This window comes from Dreissena polymorpha, chromosome 13, assembly GCF_020536995.1.
Source record: "Dreissena polymorpha isolate Duluth1 chromosome 13, UMN_Dpol_1.0, whole genome shotgun sequence".
Taxonomy (NCBI): Eukaryota; Metazoa; Mollusca; class Bivalvia; order Myida; family Dreissenidae; genus Dreissena; species Dreissena polymorpha.
Genome location: NC_068367.1, coordinates 40130550 through 40153755, shown reverse-complemented (window position 1 = coordinate 40153755; position 23206 = coordinate 40130550). Strand labels below are relative to the sequence as shown.

Here is a 23206-nt window from a genome sequence, read left to right as displayed (position 1 = left end):
CAAAACGGATAAGTAGCGTTCACTTTACATCGTTTGTGATAATGTTATTTTGTAAATACTTTTAAGCGTTCTTTCTGTAGAAGTCGGCCATTTTGACGGGTGTGAAAAAATACCGACATTCCCGCAATTACCAAAATCCCCTGGAATCCCCGAGATCCCACGAAATCCCCATTAATATTGTTTATTTATCGAAAAACTGCGTATTTTAATATAGATTGTTGCGAAATACACTGAAATCACTAATGAAATATGGTTTTATATCAAAGTTTGATTTCGGGGATTTCGGTAGGAATTCGGTATATCCACATAGCGCATTTTGTAATTCCGGTTTTGTCAAACTTGCGAAACTTTTTCGTGATTTAATAAAAAAACTATATTTTTCCCAGGTATAACGCCTACGCCAACAGGTAGATCGCATTCTTCTCCATACACATGTCAAATTTCAGCAAAAGTTACCGACCAGTTTTCAAGACTCCCAAATCGCTACTATATGTGCCAGCTTAACGAAACTTAGCCCCCTTTATCATTCGTTCGAATGAACGTCATCAATGATGACGTCCAATACATCACTCATTCCATACTAGACTTGCGACACCTTAAGGGTTTCGCGGGATGGAATGAGTGGGGAGATCATATACAATTTTCAGCTTTCCGGAAGCAAGGACCCTCTGGGCGTGAAACATCAGCTTTCCAACACTATATGATTCCAGTTCCAAAGCACATATTGCATTAGTTCAATGGGAAGAACATAAAACGTCATATTTACAAATCTCTGAAAAACAAACAGTGCTAAAAAATATTTAAAGTAGTCATTTACTATTTAATTGATTATGTCCTCTGATTGTTGCATTTTTAATTTAAATATGTGTTCCTATATGCATTTATTGTTGTATTGACTTAAAAAACTAAAATGGATGCCAATTCTTAGTTTGCTGTCTAAGTCTACCCTAAAATTATACATGTTTCTTGCATAATTGAATTATCAAAAACTGCATACTTGTAAAGGCATTGTCAGAGTTATTTGGTTAAGTTAGAGACAAAGTAAAGCAAATATATTCATTTTTCTTAAAATGAATCATCCTCTGAAGCCCCCACTGGGATTCAAACCCAGATCTCTTTCCTCTGGGAAGGAAAGTATTCTATCTTGAAATACAAGGGCAAGTAAGAGGAAAATTTGCAATTTTAAACCTATAAACATATAAACTTAATTTTTCACATGAACTTAGAAACAACACAGACATCTCGGAATCTGAAACACATTACAGTTACAATTCAGGTTTTTAGTAGTGTGCATTGTACATGAATGTTTAAATATTGTATTTATCCTTGGTACACAGAACTGCCTAAAGATGCGTAAAATACCAGTATTCAAATCTGAAAATATCCCATGTGTTTGTTTCACTCTGTAAGTATCCCTATTTTATTTCAATAAAGAAGTTTTTCCTTCTCCTGAAAATTTAACTAAATGTCAGTTATGCTACTTTTTCATTCAGCAAATGACATGTGTCCGTAATGTCAATTTTGAAAATTTGGTAAAAACAATATTTTTACCAAAAAGGTAGACTTAATATTATTAAACAGTTGATGTATGTCACCTTAATAAAAAAAACAAAAATGGGAAAGAAATAAAATGTTTAAAAATGTCAGTTACATGACATATAACATTAAGTAGACGATATAGCTTTGATACTTTAGGATACGAGTAGACCTTAACACAAATAGGATAAGAGTAGACCTGAACACAAAATTTACCCAAATTTTCAATTTTCTAACTATAAAAGGGGGCATTATTCTGTCAAAAAACAGAAAAAAATGGGTACGAAAAAAATGTGTGTACGAAAACAATTGGGTAAGAAAAAATTATGCCAAAAAAAATATATGCTAAAATAGCTTGGGGTCTTGACCACCAAAACGGCTTGGATTTTAATTATGCTGAAATAACTCGGGGGTCATGACCACCAAACTGGCTTAGAATTAAATTATGCTGAAATAGCTCAGGATCTTGACCACCAACCTGGCTTGGATTTTTATTATGCTGAAAAAGCTTGGGATCTTTACCACCAAACTGGCTTGGATTTGAATTATGCTCATAGTTCGGGTTCTTGACCACCAAACTGGCTTGCATTTTAATTATGCTGAAATAGCTCAGGATCTTGACCATCAAACTGGCTTTGATTTTAATTATGCCGAAATAGTTCAGGATCTTCACCACCAAACTGGCTTGGATTTTAAATATGCGGAAATAGCTCGAGGTCTCGGCCATGAAACTGGCTAGGATTTTAATTATGCTAAAAAAGCTCGGGTTTTTGACCACCAAACTGGCCTTGATTTTAATAATACCGAAATAGTTCAGGATCTTGACCACTAAACTGACTTGGATTTTAAATATGCTGAAATACCTCAGGGTCTCCCCCACAAAACTGGCTAGGATTTTAATTATGCTGAAAAAGCTTGGGGTCTTGATCACCAAACTGGCCTGGATTTTAATTATAATTTATACCGATATAGTTCAGGATCTTGACCACTAAACTGACTTGGATTTTTATTATGCTGAAATAGCTCGGGGTCTCCGCAACCAAACTGGCTTGGATTTTAATTATGGTTAGAAAGCTTGGGGTCTTTACCACAAAAATTGACCACCAAACTGGCTTGGATTTTAATTATACCGAAAAAGTTCAGGATCTTGACCACTAACCTGACTTGGATTTTAATTATGCTGAAATAGCTCGGGGTCTCTGCCACCAAACTGGCTTGGATTTTAATTATGGTGAGAAAGCTCGGTGCTTGACCACAAAAATGGCTTGGATTTTAATTATGCTGAAATAGCTTGGGATCTTTACCACCAAAGTGGGCGGGGCCCTGGGGTGGGTAATGTGAACATGGATGGTCGAGACACTGTGTTGTCATAAGAAATCTTAAGTATTAATTTGAAGTCAATTGGTGAAAAATGGTGCGGCAGAGGCCGACGCGTATTCCCATGCCGCATGTTTGACCCAGGGGGCGCCCCAGGGTTGGTAATGCGGCCATGCATGGTTGAGATTGACCGTAACTATTGTCTTAAGAGATTTCGAGTGCTTGACAGGTTAATGTAAGCCATCATGGAGACGGGTGGTTAATGTGGGTTGGTGGTAATTTAAAAGATGAAGTTTCAAAAATAATTATAAAAATAAAATTGGGGGGGGGGATTCTGGGGTGGGGCATGGGGGATAGTTTGGGTGCAGTGCATTGTGGTATGTCAGGTAAGTGTTGTTTTGTCAAAGTATGAATCAAATGTGCTCATAAATAAAGAAGTTATGGCAATTTAAGCAAAATGTTCAATTATCTAAGTATAAAAGGGGCAATAATTCTGTCAAATGCTTGATACAGTTTTCTGCTCTTGTTTATAGATTGGGATCATGTTGGTAAAGAAGTATGCAAAATATGAAAGCAATATGGCAAAGGACATAGAAAATATTTGAGGTGGTATGCAAACTTTAACATAGATTTATCAATAATATGCATATTCTAAGTATAAAAGGTTAATAATTCTGTCAAAATGCTTGATTCAGTTGTCTGCTCTTGTTTATAGATTGGGATCATGTTGGTAATGAAGTATGCAAAATATGAAAACAATAAGTCAAAGGACATAGAAAATATTTAAGGTGGTATGCAAACTTTAACATAGAATATGCATAATTCTAAGTATAAAAGGGGCAATAATTCTGTCAAAATGCTTGATACAGTTGTCTGCTCTTGTTTATAGATAAGGGTCATGTTGGTAAAGAAGTACATGTATGCAAAGTATAAAAGTAATTTGTAAAAGGACAAAGAAAATATATGGGGTAGTACACAAACTTTAACATGTGCACGCTAACGGTAACGCCGACGTGATCAGGATAGCTCCATTATATATATTTCATATATATTAGTCAAGCTAAAAATAAGTGAAAATCTCTGACCTGTCTCCACCCCATCCCCTTTAACTTTTGACCCAGGGGTCAGATCAAAATTCCATATAGTGCAGGGTCGCACATAATGCTCATAGCTACCATGTGTTTAAGTTTCAAGGTTCTAGTGCTAATGGTGTAGGAGATAGTGGCTAGGACAGACGGACAGACTGATGGTGGAGATAACCACAATGAACCTGTTAACAGCCAACTAACGCTGCCAACAAAGCACAAGCTTTACGTGTCAGGATGCGGCACTATCTATACAAACTGCATAAGGAATTACAAGACGCTTAGGGTTTGAGGGACACCAAACCTGATTATGAGTCTTCCACACCTTAAGCATCTTAATAACCCTTTGCATGCTGGGAAATTTGTCGTCTGCTAAAATGTCGTCTGCTGAATTTCTAAAATTAGCATTTTCTTCAAAAATTTTTCAAAGAATACTATCAGAATAGCAAACAGTTTGGATCCTGATGAGACGCCACGTTCTGTGGCGTCTCATCTGGATCCAAACTGTTTTCAAAGGCCTTTAAAATTCGGTTCCCGCACTGAAAGGGTTAAATATACTTATTTGCTTGTGTACATGTACCTGATAATAAATTATTATTATTACCTGTTTTGGCATCAACAAGCTTTATCAATTGGCCCTCAAATTTTGCACATAAACGCTACACGATCAACCAATATGCCTTTTCATTTCAAGTCGGAAAGCAATTTAGCCCTTATTCGGCCATTATAGGGTGGAGCAGGGCTTTTTTTCCTTCTTTGCGAGTGGCCCTGGAAGGACATTTCACAATTTTGATAGGGACAATTCACAAACCTAACAGGGCCGTGAATTTTTACAAAATTGGCCGTTTTTCACAATTTCAACAATTTCACGGCTCAGTTTTTCACAATTTTAAGAAGTTCGCGACTCAATTTTTCACAATTTTGAATAGTTCGCGACTCAATTTTTCACAATTTTGAAAAGTTCACGAATCATTTTTTCACAATTTTGAAAAGTTCACGACTCATTTTTTCACAAAGTGAGGGTGCCAGGGCCGCTTCACAAAGTCAGGAAAAAAAGCCCTGGGGTGGAGGATCTATTTAAAATACAACTATTCCAGATACAAAAATATGAATTCATTTATTTAATGCACTTATTTTCTTCTCTTTTGCTACGAAATGACCATAAACCAGCTTTCCCAGTCATATTTTGCACTAGCAGATGATATTTCTTTTTTTACATATGAAAGGTAAAAAGAAATTCAAGCAGCATTTTATAATATAAATTTTAAAATGCACTCAATCATGCACTTCCAAACAAAATTATTGTAATTCTGTTATTTATAATCATATTAATAATGCCTCATTTTTCTCAAGTTTATGGTTTACTATCTTTTTTTCCCAATTTTATGGTTTATCTTGATTATTTTCTGAATTCAAAAGGCACTGGCTTAAAAAAACTGTCTATGCATGTAACTGTATATTGAAATCTCTTTATGAGTGATTATAAATGCATGATAAAATTCTAACATGTTATGTAATAGATAAATCTATATTGTTTGTATTTTTTCGTAAACATTATTAGCCACCGTTGTTGTCAAACATATATTTTTGTTTTATTAATGACGTTGTTTCACAGATTACTGTAACAGAGCTACAGATAAGGTGGGCATTTGTGCAAATACCCAATGTAAAATTGCCGATTACGCATAGAAAAATAAAACCATGCGTTCCGAAACCCCATTGAAATTGCCGATTACGCATATCATATTTTTCCTTTGCATAACGAGTAAATTTGTCCCGGAAATACCCTGGTCCGAAATACCCGGATTCTTTCCGCTTTGTTCAAGGGCTTTCAGTATAACCTTCAGTACAATAATATGTACGGAAAAAAGTGTCTTTGTGACTACGTGTTATTGTTGTGAAAATGTCGAAATCGTGAGGCCTTAAAAATGGAAACATCGTATCCTAGGCACAAAGAAACTCAATTTTAAGATATTTAACCGCAGGCAACACAAAATCAGAAGCGGAAAATATAGTGAAACTAATTCTTGACGATATTATGTCGGAGGCAATTGCTGTCAGTGCTTACATTGTAAGAAAACTGGTGGAAAAAATCGTTGAACTTTTTTTTTGAATCAAGACTGTATATTATGGATACATCTACATAATTACACAAAATCTCTGAAACTAATCAATTAAGAGTGGAACTACAACCAGCTTATTCAGATAAGCAGGTGAGAATTTAAGACAATGAACATACCCAATTTTAAAACAAAGGTACCCAATTGTCAATTAAAGTACCCGTTGTGGGTACCGACTTTTTTGTACCCAATTGAATATGAAAATACCCAATTGAACTCAAAAGTAGTGGGTATTAACCCAATTACTCAGAAAAGTTATCTGGAGCTCTGCTGTAACGTACAATCTTTATACGGAATGAAGGAGTTTTTATTTACAAGTACACTTTTTGTATTTTTTTGATAGTCTACTTAATTTTTGTTTTACTGTTAAATAAAATAACGCCGCACGCGTCAGACTAATGTCGTTAAAATCTAGAGTTTAAATGAAATTATGTCACACGATATACGTATAAAAATATTTAACTGCATGTCCGACTTGTCGTCATTAAATTCAAGTCGTCATTAAATTCAAGATTTAAAATGAAAATACGTCACAAGATATATGTACTTCATACCATACGAGTTTTTTAGGATATTTTCAGATCTGAATACTGGTATTTTACGTGTTAAACTTTAACTGTAATGTATCGCAGATTCAGAGATGTATGTTTTGTTGTAAAGGTCATTTAACCCAACATATCTCAGACACAAAGAGTGTCCAAATTTGTGCAAACAATTAAATTAAAACTAAGACATTTATCGATTGTCATTACCTGCTGTATAATTTATTTGTGTACTGACATATATTCAATTGTGGTGAAATCAACCGGGATCACCTTGGTGAGAATCTGGTGGAAAAATCACTGCACTAACCTGAGACATCAGTCTGTCATGATTGATTGCTCAGTTGTACATATTTTTCTAATTCTGGCTACCATAACTTTAAATGTCGCTTTTTATGATTTTTGACTGGCGCGACTTTATAGTTATGGACCAACCCCATTAGGAAAGTCAACCAGAAAATGCCGAAAAGTCGACAGTTAAAAAAGACCGGTCCAAAACAGCTTTTAAATGCAGTTATTGGCCCATATCAATCACTTGATTGGAAAGATTGACATTTTTCACATTTAACTGATACATTCTTTCACAAAATACTATCTTAAACATTTAAAATTTCCAAATTTGTACTCAAATTATAATTTTATGAGTAAATTATACTTACCTGACATATGTACTTTAGGATTCTATCTCGGCCCGAAAATAACTCGCTATACGGTAGGCGCCGCATAATAGACGACTACCGGAAATAAACAACTTTCGCGCATGCGTATCGTAGTTTCCTCTCCACACGACCTCATGCTCGAATCACTTTCCTTGGCGCCTTCGAAGGCCTCAGAAAGTAGTCTGAAAAAGAGGGGAGGAAGGGTGGGTTTGTACATATGTCAGGTAAGTATAATTTACTCATAAAATTATAATTTGAGTACAAATTTGGAAATTTCATTTCCTAAATTATGTACTTACCTGACATATGTACTTTAGGATTCCTTCCCAAAGCAGTCCCTCTTTGGAGGCGGGTTCAGGTACTTTCTGACCACTCCAACAATTATAGTAGATCTTCTCATTCCAGAGTTTTCTATATCTTCTATTTCATAAAAACTGCTACAACAGTCCCTCTTATATACACAATAATAACTGTACACAGCACAAATCATGTATTCTTATTCACTTTCCCACATATTTAAACAATATATTTAAAAAAAAAAAAATATATGATGGATAAACCACTACTTGTGGCCGTCATATATATGATATGTTCCATACTGTTGACTTAAAAACAGTTCACTTTCCGGAAAATAACTCGCCGGGGAGAAAAACATTATTCTTTAAGAAAATCAAATGATACATTTTTAAAATAGAACTTCACAAAAGTAGATGATCTACTCCAATCTGCACTGTCTAAAACCTCTTTCAATGGAGCTCCCTTAAAAAGAGCCCATGATGGTCCGATTGACCTAGTTGAATGACCTTTAACTTTAGATACATACACTTTTTTCATTTTGTATGACTTTTGAATAGTCTTAACAATCCATGACGAAATTGTCTGACTTGAAGCCGCTCTATGCGGTTTATTTACAGTTAAAAATAATTTCAAAGAGTCCTTCTCTTTTGAATTCCTAAATTTTTCTGTTGATTTCAGATAATAAGTCAATGCTCGTTTTGGATCCAACAACTTGTTCTTTGGAAAAGCAGGAATAAAAATAGTATTGCTCTGATGTGAACCTCTGTCCTGTTTCGATAAACCATGCCTTATGAAAGTTACACCTTTTGCTTGTACATTCACAGAATTTTCTCCCAATGTCAAAGATTGTAAATCCCCACATCTGCGAAAAGTTGTAATTGCTATGAGAAAAACTGTCTTGTAAGTTACATACTTTAAACTGGCTGTCTTTATTGGCTCAAACGGTGGTTGCTTGAGGGCATCTAAAACAAACAATAAATTCCATTCAGGTACAAGTCTTTTCACTGGTGGCCTTTCATTGAAAATGCCTTTCAGTAAACGAATAATATAGGGATGTTGACCCACTGGTATTCTGTCCACCGGGTTCAACATAGAAGACATCATTGATCTATAGCCTGAAATTGTTTTGTATTTTAAACCATCTTTATATAGATCAGCTAAAAAATTAGCACAGTTATTTAAAGATGGACTAAAGGGATCAATTTGTCTTTTACCACACCAGCTATGGAATTTCCTAAATTTACATCTATAATCTTTCTGAGTTCCGATTCTCCATGATGAACACAATAATTTTCTAGTTTGTCTAGAAAATCCTTCTGTTTCATACCGTTTGTCGATAATCTCCATGCAGTCAGTTTTAGAAATTTTGGATTCGGATGTAACATCCCTTTCTGAACCAATAAATCTTCCATTTCTGGAAGCTTGACTGGTGGAGCTATCAACAACTGAAGAATCATTGGATACCAATGCTGACGTTCCCACATTGGTGCTATCAGAATCAATTCGCACTGAAACTTCATCATGTGTTTGAGTACCTTGCCCAACAGACTTATGGGTGGAAATGCATATGCCATCATGCCTTCCCAACTTATGGACAGAGCATCCTGTGTCAGTGCTAATGTATCTAGATTCCATGAGCAAAACACTGGACATTGTTTGTTCTCTGCTGTCGCAAACAAATCTATTAGCGGAGTCTCCCACATCCAAAACAGATGGTTCACTACAGTCTTGTTCAGTGACCATTCTGTAGCCTGAAGTTGGTGTCGGCTGAGAAAATCCGCTAATACATTTGTCTGCCCCTTGATATGTACTGATTTCAATTTCATATTGTGGTGTAGAGCTAGGAACCAGATTCTCTGAGCTAATTCGCAAAGTCTCATCGATTTTGTACCTCCCTGTTTGTTCAAATATTGAACTGTGCTGGAATTGTCTGATCGAATCAATACATGTTTGTTCTTTAATATCGGAACAAAATTTTCCAATGACAGATGTACCGCCTTCAATTCCAGATAATTTATATGCTCTGTACTCTGGTTCCTGGACCAAACACCCTGTACTACTTGGTTGTTCACAAAACCACCCCATCCCACCATTGATGCATCGCAAGTCATTGTTATCTGCGGTTGAATTGGTTGCAAAGATACCCCTTTTTGAAAATTGGCTTGATGTAACCACCAATGGAGACTGGATTTCACAGACTGTGTACATGGGACCTCCCAGTGCAGAGACATTCTGGCTGGACTCCAGTTTCGTAACAAATGCATTTGAAGGGGTCTCATATACAGTCTTGCATTTGGTACAATTTCTAGTGTGGATGCCATCATTCCAAGAACTACCAAATATTGTCTTGCTTTTGTGTAACCATTGATTAGTAGATGAATTGCCTTCACTAATTTCTGAAATCTTTCTGCCGTTGGATAAACCAGGCCTTTCTTTAATTGAAAAACTGTTCCTAAATATGTCAGAATCTGTACAGGAATGAGAGTGGATTTGTTTTTGTTTATTATGAAACCTAGATTCAGAAGAAGATTAAGCGTTATCTCTCTTTCTGTTAGTAATATTTGTCTTTCTTGATTCAGTTGTATCCAGTCGTCCAGATACACTGCTAATCGTATGGCTTTTACTCTTAGATAAGCTGCAACAACTGACAATATTTTTGTGAAAACTCGTGGAGAGACAGTTGGTCCGAAACATAATGTTTTGAATTGGAAAACTTTCCCCTTCCATGCAAATCTGAGGAATTTTCTGTGTTTCTTGAATATGCCTATGTGAAAATAAGCGTCTTTTAAGTCGAAAGATATCGCCCAATCGTTCTTTTGAACTAGATTTAACACTTTTGTCAATGTGTCCATCTTGAAATGTTGCTTTCGGAGGTACCGATTTAGAGGTTTTAGATTTATGACTGGTCTTAAATCTCCTGTCTTTTTCTTGACTAAAAATAGAGTACTGTAAAAACCTGTCGTCCAATTTGTTTTCGGTACGATTTCTATAGCATTTTTTTGCATTAAAGAATCTATTTCTTCCTGCATAATATGTTCGTTTTCGATACTGACATGAGTTTGTTTTATACCCTGAAAAATTGGTTTCTTTATGAATTCCAATTTGTAACCCTCTTTTATAATTGATAAAACCCATTTGTCTGTTGTAATCAACTGCCAATTTTTTTGAAAATGAGTTAATCTGTCCCCTACTGGTATCTCCGGTCGCAACATTAACAAACCTGACTGGTCATTGTTTACTAACCTTGGCAACTGTAGCCCTTGGTCTGTTATTGGCTGCATAGTTGCCCCGACCTCTCGAGCCACCAGCTCTGTGCTCTGTTCGAAAAGTACTTCGTGGTTCCGCATTGTATTTTGGAATGCGAAATGTAGGTGGCGCTCTATTGTATTCATTTGTCTGAACACCCATTCTTGTATTTGTCTTTACATATTGTCTTTTGACAGATGTTTGCTGTTCTGTCTGTTCACTGGCTTTCCTCTTATATGTTTCCTTCTTTTGCAATTTTTCTGGCAATAACTCTTCAAGTGTTTTTCTTTTGTCTTTCTTTTGTTTGAGAGTCTTTTCCAATTCTTCACCAAACACCCCGTCCCCTCTCAAGGGTAGGTTACTGATTGTCCTTGAATCATCAAGTTCATATAAAGAAGTCTCGCTCATTGTGACTTGTCTACGAATGATATGAAAAAATGCTCCTGCTCTACCAAATTGATCTAGACTTCGTGTGGATAAAGCAAAAATGTCCTTCACTTTTTTCTCAATGTCTGGTTTATCTGTAACCATGTCCATTAACATTGCAAGAGCTTGCTGCATGTACATCTGTGTAACAATACCCATGTAGACACTTTGCTGTCCTCTGTATGCGGTCTTCTCCACCATTTTGTTTGGTTGTGAGAACAGAAAAGTTCCATGTTTAGCGAATGAAGCTCTAGAACCAAACTTCTTTGTTAGACACGTGTCTACAATATCGTCCAATGTAGGTACACGTAAAAAATGTTCAGTGTCTTCATCAACTGGAAATAAATCTTTGCACTCTTCAGAAAATGCTGTTACATTATTTGGTGTTTTAGACCGATAGCTTTGTTCCAAAATTTCTTTCTGCGAATTTTCTAAGCAAATGCCAGTTGGCTTTTGTGCATCTTTTTTCAAACATGCATCTTCTCCAAAAATGTCTTTCAAACACCTGCGTACACTAGCACTGTGCTCTGTGTCTTCTTCTTCTGAATCAGACAACGAAAAATGTTCAGAGGAAGCAGGATGAATGGAAAGTACGTCATCTTGACGATTACTTGTGGAACTTTGACCAGTCCTCTCTTCAAAATTGGGGCTTTTATCACTCCCCTGGTCATAATTGGGGCTTTTGCCATTCCCCTGCGTTGAATTACCATGTCTTTGTGACTGGCATTGCAACAATGCAACAATATTGTGTAAAGTATTTTCAAGTTTACCGTATTTCTCGTCAAAACGTTCCTCTAATAAGTCTACTTTGGAACGTCTTTTTTTCTGCTTGCCAGACACTGTGTTATTACTCACGTCACTGTGTCCCATATCTTCTTCCTCGTTATCCACAAACGGAGAACGATTATTATTATTTTTAACAAACACTTCAGCCATGCTGAAAAATAGCGAGTAACAAACGCCTTCGAAGGCGCCGAGAAGAAAAGTGATTCGAGCATGAGGTCGTGTGGAGAGGAAACTACGATACGCATGCGCGAAAGTTGTTTATTTCCGGTAGTCGTCTATTATGCGGCGCCTACCGTATAGCGAGTTATTTTCGGGCCGAGATAGAATCCTAAAGTACATATGTCAGGTAAGTACATAATTTAGGAAATGAAATTTATCTATTCTGCTCTTACATATCGAGAAAAACAGCGATGTGACAGACTTTCTTGAAATGCGAATCTCCCGAGATTTCACGGTCATATGATGGTATTTCTACTTTTAGTAACATACCGTGTGCTCAAGTGTTTTCAAATTCAGAATGACATTTCCCGGTATTTTAGAATATTCTGGCTTGTTTTGTGAACAAATTGTAGTGTAAATACAAACTCAAAGTAAATATTTAAAACTACCCGATTCACACTGAAATCATTTTTATAATCCACCAGACTTGTTGTTAATCACAAATAATAGATTTCAGAAAACGAAAGTAATGTTTACAATTTCAGCAAAAAATGTCAAGGTCGTTCGAAAGTATCCAAATTAAAACTAGTCTTGGACAAAGCGACAATGGCGTCAAAATTGTGAATTTCAGACTGATGAGAGTTATTTTCATCTATTGTAAGATGCATTTGAAACATTTGAACCTTAAAATATTCCTCGGTGCAGTAATTTATATTCATTCACCAATATATGTAGAAATGTATCCAAGAAAATGAGTATTCTTTGATTTATAGCATGACATAAATATGTTACGACTCTGGTTGACTTTTGATACGGGGTTGGCTTCATCATACAGGTATGTCAATACTATATCAGTGTCCAACAAATTTCTTATTGCATGTTATAGATATTACATGTATGTGCACATGTATGTGTACTTAAATTCGGACAGCACGTTAAGTTGGAAACGTAAATAAAGCGTTTAGATGATCAATACGACTGACTCGTATGGTGTTAATCAATGCAATTGCTCTTTTTAACAACAAATACCGAGTTTCAAGAAATCAAGAGTATTAAATCATTTATTTACTTGTGTCCGACTTTAAGTTCTGTCCGAATTTACGTATTGCATCCGTATGTTACGACACTAGTGTGCAGTCAGTATACAATACAATAATTGTTTCAATAATGAAGGAACTGATACAGTGTAACGGTAACGATACAGCGTGTTTACATTATATTTTATTAAGAGGAAATGTCAATGCCAAATAATTCGCGAGATACCCCGGTACTTTAGTTGAAATTCACAACGAAACTTTTAATGGAAACTAAATGATCTCAATGATGTACCCGCTACGAAATTTTTATTTACAAATAAATACACCCATGCCAATTTGTGCGCGCTTTTTATCTGGACCAGGGGCCTATACGTTTGTATAGGTCCCTGTCTGGACAAAGAAATTCATTTATTAAATGTAGAACTTTGTAACCTAAAATAGCTGTACACAACGTGTGCAAACCGTCGCAGGTGATTTACGCAAGTTGCAATTGAACGGTCCTGATTGGGAGCTTATTTCATCATATCTTTAAATAGAATCATATGCCGAAATTCAATTGACACTTTAGAAAATTTCAAACGTTTGTGTTTATGACTCTCATCGTCTATATTACCCTCCCATAATTTGGTTTAAAAAAAATTAAATTGGGCATATATGGGATTATTGATTAACAGTCGATCAATCCAATTATTAATTGACAATGCAAACTAATTAGCAGGTGTTAACCGCGTTGTTATTAATATTCATTTTCGGTTTCGTTACCGTTTTGAAGAATCCGCTATTGTTTTGATTTATTTAATGTTCGGCATCCTTGGATATTTAACGACATCAAAAACGTAGTCGCTCTTACTCATTGTTGCGGTTAACAAAGAATTCCAAACTGCGAAATGATGTTGCATCATGTGCGCCAACTATCCAACCGGCTCTCATTATATTATTAGCAGACGACAAATGTTGATTCTGATTGAATGATTAAAATGCACTCTTACTGTTTACGACATTACCGCAAGTGATCGGTGATTGATAAGATAATTGATTGCACTTTGTTATCGGATTATAAACAAGACACGGTGTAGAAACACATGGTCAGCGTGTTTATTCTACGTATGTCTGTCAATAAAACGGGCTACCGCTCTTATAGATTTATAGTAGCCCGGCGGGCGTCAGCTGAAACATTTCAGTAGCCCGATGAAAAAATTCTGTAGCCCCCGGGCTCCGGGCAATGGATTTGTCGGACACTGCTATATAAATTGTACACTGAAGTTTCTTTAGCTAATATTTTTCTTATGTTGACCGACCATTGACATTGCTGGGGTTTGTTGAGATAAATACTTATTATCATCAGGGGCAGGAAGACATTATAGACATTAAACAGCGTATCATTACGTAGACAACAGTTGCACAACTGTATGCGTAAAAGGTAAATCAGTATATTAATAATTATGTTGACAACTAGCTTACGTAGCAACGTCCGAAAATATGAAATATCCGACATCTATTTCAATATTTAAAATTCAAGATATAATGACTACTGAACTGTTTTACTTTAAGGAAAAAACAGTAAAAGTATGTTTTTTATGAAAATGAAACACAACAAACAATATACTTATCATGATAACGGCTAAACGACTTATTATCCCAATATAACACTGTCATTGAATCGCACATTTCAATTAAAAATTATTCCCCTTGAATGTTAATGCATATTGATATAACGAATTCATCAAACGTTATCAAACATGAGTAATTTGCATTGCATCGGATTCCCACAATATTATGTGGATGTAAATCGGATCCGGTTGTTGTTTATGTGTCAAGCTCATTTTGCCAGTGAGATACTTAAATTTCTTGCGTAGTAAAATCGGCTAGATTGAACTTTACCGGTACGCAGTTGTTTACCACTATCAAATCTACTGTAAAGTACACAAAGATACTTACATAATTCTGCCGTATCTGTCTGAATAAACATCCGCTGCACAAAATATAGACATTTGTATTAATGATTATTAAACACAATCATATTTTTCTGTGTTTATTGAATTAATGACACTGAGTTTCTTTGTCGCGTTACAAGATGGCGGATGTCTAACGCTGTTTGTGAAGTGACGTCACAATGTTTATTTGAGCGCGTGCCCGTTCCCACAAAAAAAGTTTAAACACAAAATACTCGAAAACTTGATTTTTCCCAGGTATAACGCCTACGCCAACAGGTAGATCGCATTCTGGTCCATATACATGTCAAATTTCAGCAAACGTGTTCGGCCAGTTTTTAAGGCGCTCAAATCGCAGTGATTTGCACCAACTTAACGAAACTTAGCCCCCTTTATCATTCGTTCGATTGAACGTCATCAATGATGACGTCCAATACATCACTCATTCCATATACAATAATGAAGAAGTGGGTGGGGCAACGAACATAACCTCAATAGGATATATGACTGCCACATTACGTTCATGTTTGACCACAAGTATCAGGCGCATGTAATAAAGTCTTTAACACAAATGTTAAACCAGGTTCTTATAATTCCAAGTCTGAGTCAGAATCGTCTGATTCCCGTCTACATGTTGTGTTAGTGCAACTAACACCCTGGCACTCTGAACATCCAGTTGTACATTCAAGTCCGTTTTTTCTACATGTGCATTTTTTAGAATCGCAATTTCGTTTGCATCTGCATTTAATCATGTTAAGAAGGTTCTCTGGGGCAGGCGGTAAATCTGTTTTCAATGGTAGAAGTCTGTCGTTATTAAGAGCCCAACCCAATTCAGTTGGCAGCAGTCGTGGGTCAGCTCCTATCCACTCCTGGACTTGAAAATATGAGCGCACGCTGTGATACTTAGCCGACCTAGAGGTAGGTGGTAATGTTTGGGCCTGCACATGGGTTGTACTTGTCATTACCTTCCGCGTAAATTTCCTGAAGCATAACATGTCTTACCCTTCCTCATCCAATCCACCATACAGACTAACAAGTATCTTTTCTCCATTGCTTACTATGCTTTCTTCAGTGGACTGTTCTATGAATGTCTCCGCAAGTGTAACAAGATCTGTATCACCCAAAAACTTTTTCAGTGCCGCTCCTTTGCTTATGCCATACATCTGTGAGGTAGTATCACATCCAGTGAGGGCATGTATTACAGGCAGGATATGGGAACAGCTGAGACCTAATACCCGTTTTGTCTTCTAAATATGCCAAACTCGCAATCCCTTGGAGGCTATAGCACTGGTTGCTGACTTGAAGAATACCGATCTGCTGGGTGAATTGAAATGCAACAGAAGGACAAGTAAATCCGTATCTTCACCAATAATGGTTACATTTGATGTTTCCGCTAATTTGAGAGAAGTTTCTACAATCAACCGATCAGCATCATGGATAGCGTGAACACAAATATATCCGTGTCCTTCTAATTCTGTTCCCAACATGAAAATGAAATTCTGTTTATTTTCTGGGTTTGACAAGAACTTCTCTTTTCGTGAAGCCAATGGAGTGCATTTTGTAAAGTAGACTTTTGGTCCAACAACACCATGCGTTCGCCTGATATGTGCTGTGTCTTTTGTTGTTGGTCCTGACAGATAACCATCAAACACAATCACTGCATTGGAATACCTTCCAGCTATGTAGCTTATATAGGCTTTACAGATTTCAGCAAATGTCATTCCCAACTTCCACGGCAAATGATGAAGAAGAGATCCACCATCAAGCACATAAGTTAAGTTTACAGTGTCAGATTCCTCACATGCACTACAGTCACCAAGTTTCCATATCGCATCAGCCAGTAAGGACTTTTGAGACTTTCGAATGAGTCCAGTAGTATCAAACAATGCAGATGGTACACTACAAAGCTCATATGAAAATATACTCGGAATGTCATCAGCAAATCTTTCGGCTGCTGTAGATAGTCTTTGAAACAGTAATTGTGGATCAACTTTCACAACGTCATCTGTCTTGGTCCGCGGTGCAGCGTCCAGAGTAACCGCCCTTTTGTTCCGTTTAAATGTGATTTCAAAAGCATGTGATTTCAACAATACCATCCCCAACACTTTTAGCCTTATGTACATTCACGTTTTCTGAGGAGGTGACACCAGTTTCTATATTGTACAAAAGAGGATCCTTACGAAATGGGGTTCTTTCTTCTAGAAAGGACACGAATGTTTGTGTGTCCTTGTAGTCTCTCTCATTGCGAGTTTTCCCAAATTCCTTATTATGTTGTGGACTGGACTGAAATTCTTTCTCACAGAAAGATTGCATTGCATTGTTCATTTCAACACATGTAGGCATGGATAAAAGCCATTGTGTACGTTGGCTTTCTGACATACCCTTACCACGTGTCATTCCACCTGTAGTTTTTGCACTTCTCATTAGGACTTGCTCAATAACAAGGTCTGGTGACAAGCCTGCCCAGTATCTGTCACTTCGTCTCACAACTTGTAAACCATTTTGAAATGCTTGACAAACATTTGGATGGCTTTCGGGAAGTTTCTTCATAGTTTCCAAATAGTGGTATACAGATTTCAATTATAAGTTGTGTCCTGCTGCAGCAAAATACGGTAACATTTCATGAAGGGACTGAAGACTCAATTCCCAGTTACCAGTACGCTCAGCAAATACAAACTGTCTATAGATGTCAATTATTTCCAGATACTGGATCCACAATGCTGCTGTTGGGTACACTTTCAGACGAGATTTTGTGTCCAACCAGGATCGAAATAACTTTTCTAAAAGTTCATTGTCATACGCATCTTGTGGTAGATTTTTACCAGATACAAGCTTTTCATAGAGGTCAGTCATTGTGTGCATGCTGGGAGACACAGTGCAGCTAATTCCTTCAAATGTACTTTCTTCATTATTGCAGTTTTTTTTACTTGGAGTTGCTGGTGTGTTGTTATTGTCATCAATAGGGTTTTCTACAGAACTAATTATTTCCTCACGCATCAAAAGAATACATAGGGCAGTTGAGGCTAACGAGTGTCCGCGAACAGCTCTTGCAACTGCTTTCCCGCTCATAATGTGTGGCACAGTATTTGGAGCATACACTGTTTCAAACAATTCATTCAATCCTGTGCCTGACATGAGTTGGCCAATGCATCCCAGAAAGCTCATTATGCAGTGAAATCCGCCTAGTCGAACTACCATGTCCTTTAGCAAAGTACCATCATTAGCTTTGGATACAATTGTTACTGCTTTCCAATACAATGGTTGATCAAATGTGACAACCGCGGTTTGCTTGTACTTGTATGCATGGCTGGAAATATACTGAAGCGTTGTGAAAACGCATGACATGTCGTTCGGATCCATATCAATCATAGGTAGCAGGATAACCGATGATTTACCTGGGTGTTCACCTTTACTTATCATCTGCATAAGTCCTGACCATTCGGGTCCAGGTTTCCTGTGTGGCCAAGTGATCTGCGCAAGAAATGAAATTTTGTTGTAAGCATCATATATACGAGTTTTATTCTGTAATGTTATCTCTGACAATTTCAGTGAAGGCTTTGAATTACATGGTGCTGTGTAATATTGTTTATTTATCCTTCCAATTGACAAGAGATCCTCAGTTGTAATGCACCTTCTTGTCACTGGTTTATAACCAAAGTTTCCCGGTGTAACACAGGCAATCATACCCATACCATGAAAGGTATTGTGTCCATCCAAAGTCCGTAGATTATGGTCAACATTGTCACCCACATATTGAATGAACATGTCTTCATGATAGTTTTCAATATTTGTATTGTTTGTAAAAACTGCACTTGACTCGAACATCTGCACTTCAGAGTAAGACACACAAAATCCAAGGCTATTCAACACATCAATGAGATACCTTGACGCAAAATGATGATGGAGCTGAACAGCCAACCCCAACTGTAATGGAGCTATGATAGTTCTAGGTCGACAAGCTTGAATAATGGCTTGGCCTATTGAGCACAATTTTACATCAGAATCCTTCCCCGAAAATATTTCTCTTTAAAAGATTAATAAGCTTTCAGGCACAAACTGCTTATTGGCGATATCATCCGGATTTGGATAAACTGATTTGTCACTTTTTACATCCTTGATATCATTTTGAATTAACTTAGCTGCTGTTTTTAAAAGAGTCACTTTTTGGGCCTCGGCATTATCTAACTTTCCTTGTGAATAGAAGTCATGCAATATTGAAGCTGCAGTTCTTGTAAAGGTGACCACATCTACTTTCCCATTTATGTCTGTGATTATAACTGAATCAACAAAATGTTCCTTTAATTTCTGCTTAGTGTATTGTACACCATATGCATTTTCTCCACAAATATTTTTTATTTGGTCAACTAAATATGTAACTGTTATTTGCTCATCGTCACTTTCTTTTAATGATGAGATCACTTGTTGAAAAGCTAGATGTGCTGCTTCGTTCGTGGGTCTGCCTCGTATTGGTGATGTCATCGTCATAGGTTCGGTAACACTGCGGAAATTTGTTGGCATATCTTTAAATGTTCTAAAATTGATGCTACAGGACTGGTGGTAAACTGCATCAACTGCTGGTAGGTCATTTACATATTCTATCCTGCACCGGACCTTATCAGCCCAATCATCTCCTGTAGCTGAACACAACTCTGTTATAGTTTTTTGAAACTCTAATGTCCTTACTGGAAAAACATCCAAACCGCGTTTTCTGTCATTGTATTTAGCAGAATGACCACAAAATATACAATGTTCTTGAAAATTCAATACATCAGCTTTAGACCTCACAAATCTGGTGTTTGGACTAAGGTTTTCTTTTGTATCGCGAACAATAACATTAGCATTTGTGTACGTCTTTCGACATGCAATGTGAACAAAATTTCCTGGAACAGCCTGAACATTATCCTGTCTCTTCAAGCTAGCATCATTTATTCCACTGCATCGCATCCTTTTACTGTAAGTTTAGAGCCTTGGTTGTCTTCAACTGCATGGTGACATATACAGCAAATCATGATATCCATTCTGTAATATAAAGAGGAGACAACTGTTAGGTTTATGTTACACACTTACTGAATTATTTTTTTCATTACTGCATTTATTTTTAATAATATATAAACTTTGAACCTGTACACTTGTATAACACCATATTTATAAGTATAATGTTGGTCTGATTCTAGTTTCAAAATAGGGCATGCGTGGTAAGAAGTTATAGTAGATTTCTTCATATTGTTGAACGATAAATTATATTAATTTCATTATTTTTGACACAATAATACTCACATGTCAGGATTTCTACCATTATCCGCAAGACATCAGGTAAATCACTTCCATGTTATTGTCTGAAATACATAATACAAAAAATAGAAATGTTTGTTATGGGAGCAATTTTGTTAGAAAGCAAATTGCTTGTTATCATGTCTGGTAATGGTCACCGTAAACATGAGTGAATCTGGCTGATGCAAGTATTCATGAAGCTTCCAACATGAAAGCCCAAAGAAGGATGACAACAGAAGACCAATAACTTTAATTAACATGAGCTTTAACAATGATCCATTAATGACAATTTCATGTATGTATTTTAGATTGCATAGATAACTAGATTGGCAAAAATATATTGGATTCACTAATTTTCTGTCATTTATTTCAAAACCCAGGAAATACTTACAAAAACAGACTGGTCACCAAATGCTTTGTCAATTGTCTGAACATCTGTCACACACCTGCTGGATTCAACTGAAATATAAAGGAAAGGAAAAAAATAAGTATTTTATGTTGTATTGGTAGCTATAGACTTTTTAAGTAATAAGCAAATGAGTAGAGTCAAAATTGAAATTTTGACACAAAAGCGCTTCCGTACTTGAGTTTTTATGCAGTAGCTGCATTCCCGCGGACAACGTTTCAACCCGAAAATGTATGTTTAGTGGTGATTATGATTGATTTGTTTTATAAATGTAACTTATATCTTGTGCGTTTGAAAGAAGAATGCCACTCAAAGCGAGAAAATATTACTAAATAATGTTGTTCAATCTTAAACCGCGAAAACATGTAACATTTGTATTTTTGCACTTTAAATGGCTTAACATACTTGTCGCACAAGAGATATGACCTTTAAATGACAAAAACTCACCCGTAAAGTTGTTTTTTCTAAACAAATCAAGCACGAATCCCATTTAAATCACCAACTACCTTCATCGACGCTGTTGTCATCGTTTACAACCACCGAAAAATCCTCCGAGTTTAAGAGTAGCTTAAGTACGGTGGGGTATTTGGGACAATTCTTTAATTTATATAATAGGAAAAATAAACTCGATTATTTTCATATTTCCCCTGCTTCGATTTTTCTAGATTTTTCAAATTTGTTTAATAACTATATAAGAGCAATAAAAAATGTAAAACAATTTCTGTTGCAATTTTTTTAAGGTCAAACTGTAAAATGACTGGACTACTACTATTAATCCATAAACAAACTAGCATAATCGTGTGTAACGTAGTTAAAAATCATAGCATCGCCCAGGAATAAACATGGCTTATTTTGAAACGAACGCCGGCCATTATGAGAATGGTCGTCGTAATAGTCATGGAGAACCATCAAATAAATTACAGCTTCTTAAAACTCTTTTTTTTAACTTTCCAGCACTTCTTGAATGTTGTTCAATTGAGGCTGGATATTATGAGGAGGGCCGATACTATGATAATTAGTGATAGGCTTTTTTAAACAAACGCGCGAATTTGGTCGTTCGTTGTGACTTCATCTGTGCGACGATGCAATAACTATGTTAAAGGGGCCTTTTCACGTTTGGGTTAATTGACAAAATTGAAAAAAGTTGTTTCCGATTTGCAAATTTTCGTTTTAGTTATGATATTTGTGAGGAAACAGTAATACTGAACATTTACCATGCTCTAAAATAACCATTATATGCATCTTTTGACGATTTAAAAACCCGAAAATTATAAAGCGTTGCAATGCGAAACGAATTCATAATTTGGAGAGTTCTGTTGTTGTCGTTATATTCTGTGAGACTACGAGGATTGCTTATATAAAGTATAAAATACATCAGGCATTGTATCCGGAAAGATGGCCGATGGCAAGTTAGTGCTCAAAGTTTATTGACGAACCATCATATATGTGTAATGTAAAATATTTGCCCTCACTACCCTCAGTATTTTTATGTAACACAAAACAAAATAATCCTAATTCATGAAACTTTTTCTTACATAAAACCAAAACAAAATAAATATAATAAATACAAAAAAATGAAGGTATCTATGAATTACTTGATATATGAAAAGTTGTTTATAAATCGCATTAATTCCACAAGTTATACTTATGTAATATTAGCCTAAATTTTGAAAACATGTTCATCCATATTTAAAGACTATAGCGTATATATATAAATGTAACCAACCATACACGATATAGTTTCTTTTTCATGTTGTAAGATTGATACATTATTTAATTCATTAGAAACTGTAGATGAAAATTTTAAACAAGTTCATATTTGACCATACCAATTACACTACAAAGTGCCATTTTCAGGACAGCAACCGATGTCAACCAACGGGTACTTCGTCATAATGGTCTGTTCGGTGGTATAACACGCGAACTTCATTTAATATGAATTGAATTTCGGTATTCACGTTTTTCTTGATAGTTAATCCTTAACAATCATGAAAGACAAGACTAAATTATAAAATGAATTACGTAAGGAAGTGAGTTAAGTTTTGCTAAATCGTGGGGTAAATTTCTTGTTAGTGCAATAACACTGCTAAGATAATAAATGAGAAACCTCAGGTTGATTTAGGAATGTACTAAACACTATTATTTCGCAACCTACCATCCCCTAAAGAATAGGTCAACGTCAAGAGATATCAAAGCTTCTCAATGTTGGGATTTATGCTCCAGTTAACTCAATTTACATCCTAATGGCCTAGTTGTCTAAATGGGTATTACTTTTACTCCAGGACTCCAGGGGTCAGTGTTCGAGCCCTGGTGAGGGTTACCTTTTTTCTTTTTTTCTAATTTTATTCTTGATTTTTACTGGAGCTTTTTATATATAATTTTAACATT

General features: G+C 36.0%; 3 protein-coding genes and 2 long non-coding RNA genes across 5 annotated transcripts in view; 1 reads left to right on the top strand and 4 right to left on the bottom strand.

The window, feature by feature from the left end:
• Nucleotides 1–23206, top strand: part of LOC127854854 (uncharacterized) — a 154462-nt gene that overhangs the window by 41910 nt on the left and 89346 nt on the right. The gene's annotated exons all lie outside the window — the stretch shown is intronic.
• The window catches only part of LOC127854860 (uncharacterized), a 140738-nt gene that overhangs the window by 107001 nt on the left and 10531 nt on the right, over nt 1–23206 (bottom strand). The gene's annotated exons all lie outside the window — the stretch shown is intronic.
• LOC127854861 (uncharacterized) lies at nt 7285–7978 on the bottom strand. Its single transcript, XR_008037179.1, has 2 exons — nt 7559–7978; nt 7285–7441 (listed from the first exon to the last, which is right to left on the bottom strand). It is a non-coding gene; the product is annotated as an uncharacterized LOC127854861 (long non-coding RNA).
• LOC127854856 (uncharacterized) lies at nt 8116–12265 on the bottom strand. Its single transcript, XM_052389927.1, has 2 exons — nt 10800–12265; nt 8116–8518 (listed from the first exon to the last, which is right to left on the bottom strand). The coding sequence occupies exons 1-2, from the start codon at nt 12162–12164 to the stop codon at nt 8486–8488; spliced, it is 1398 nt and encodes a 465-aa protein (XP_052245887.1). The 5' UTR covers nt 12165–12265; the 3' UTR covers nt 8116–8485.
• On the bottom strand, nt 19747–20950 carry LOC127854863 (uncharacterized). Its single transcript, XR_008037181.1, has 3 exons — nt 20804–20950; nt 20419–20477; nt 19747–20160 (listed from the first exon to the last, which is right to left on the bottom strand). It is a non-coding gene; the product is annotated as an uncharacterized LOC127854863 (long non-coding RNA).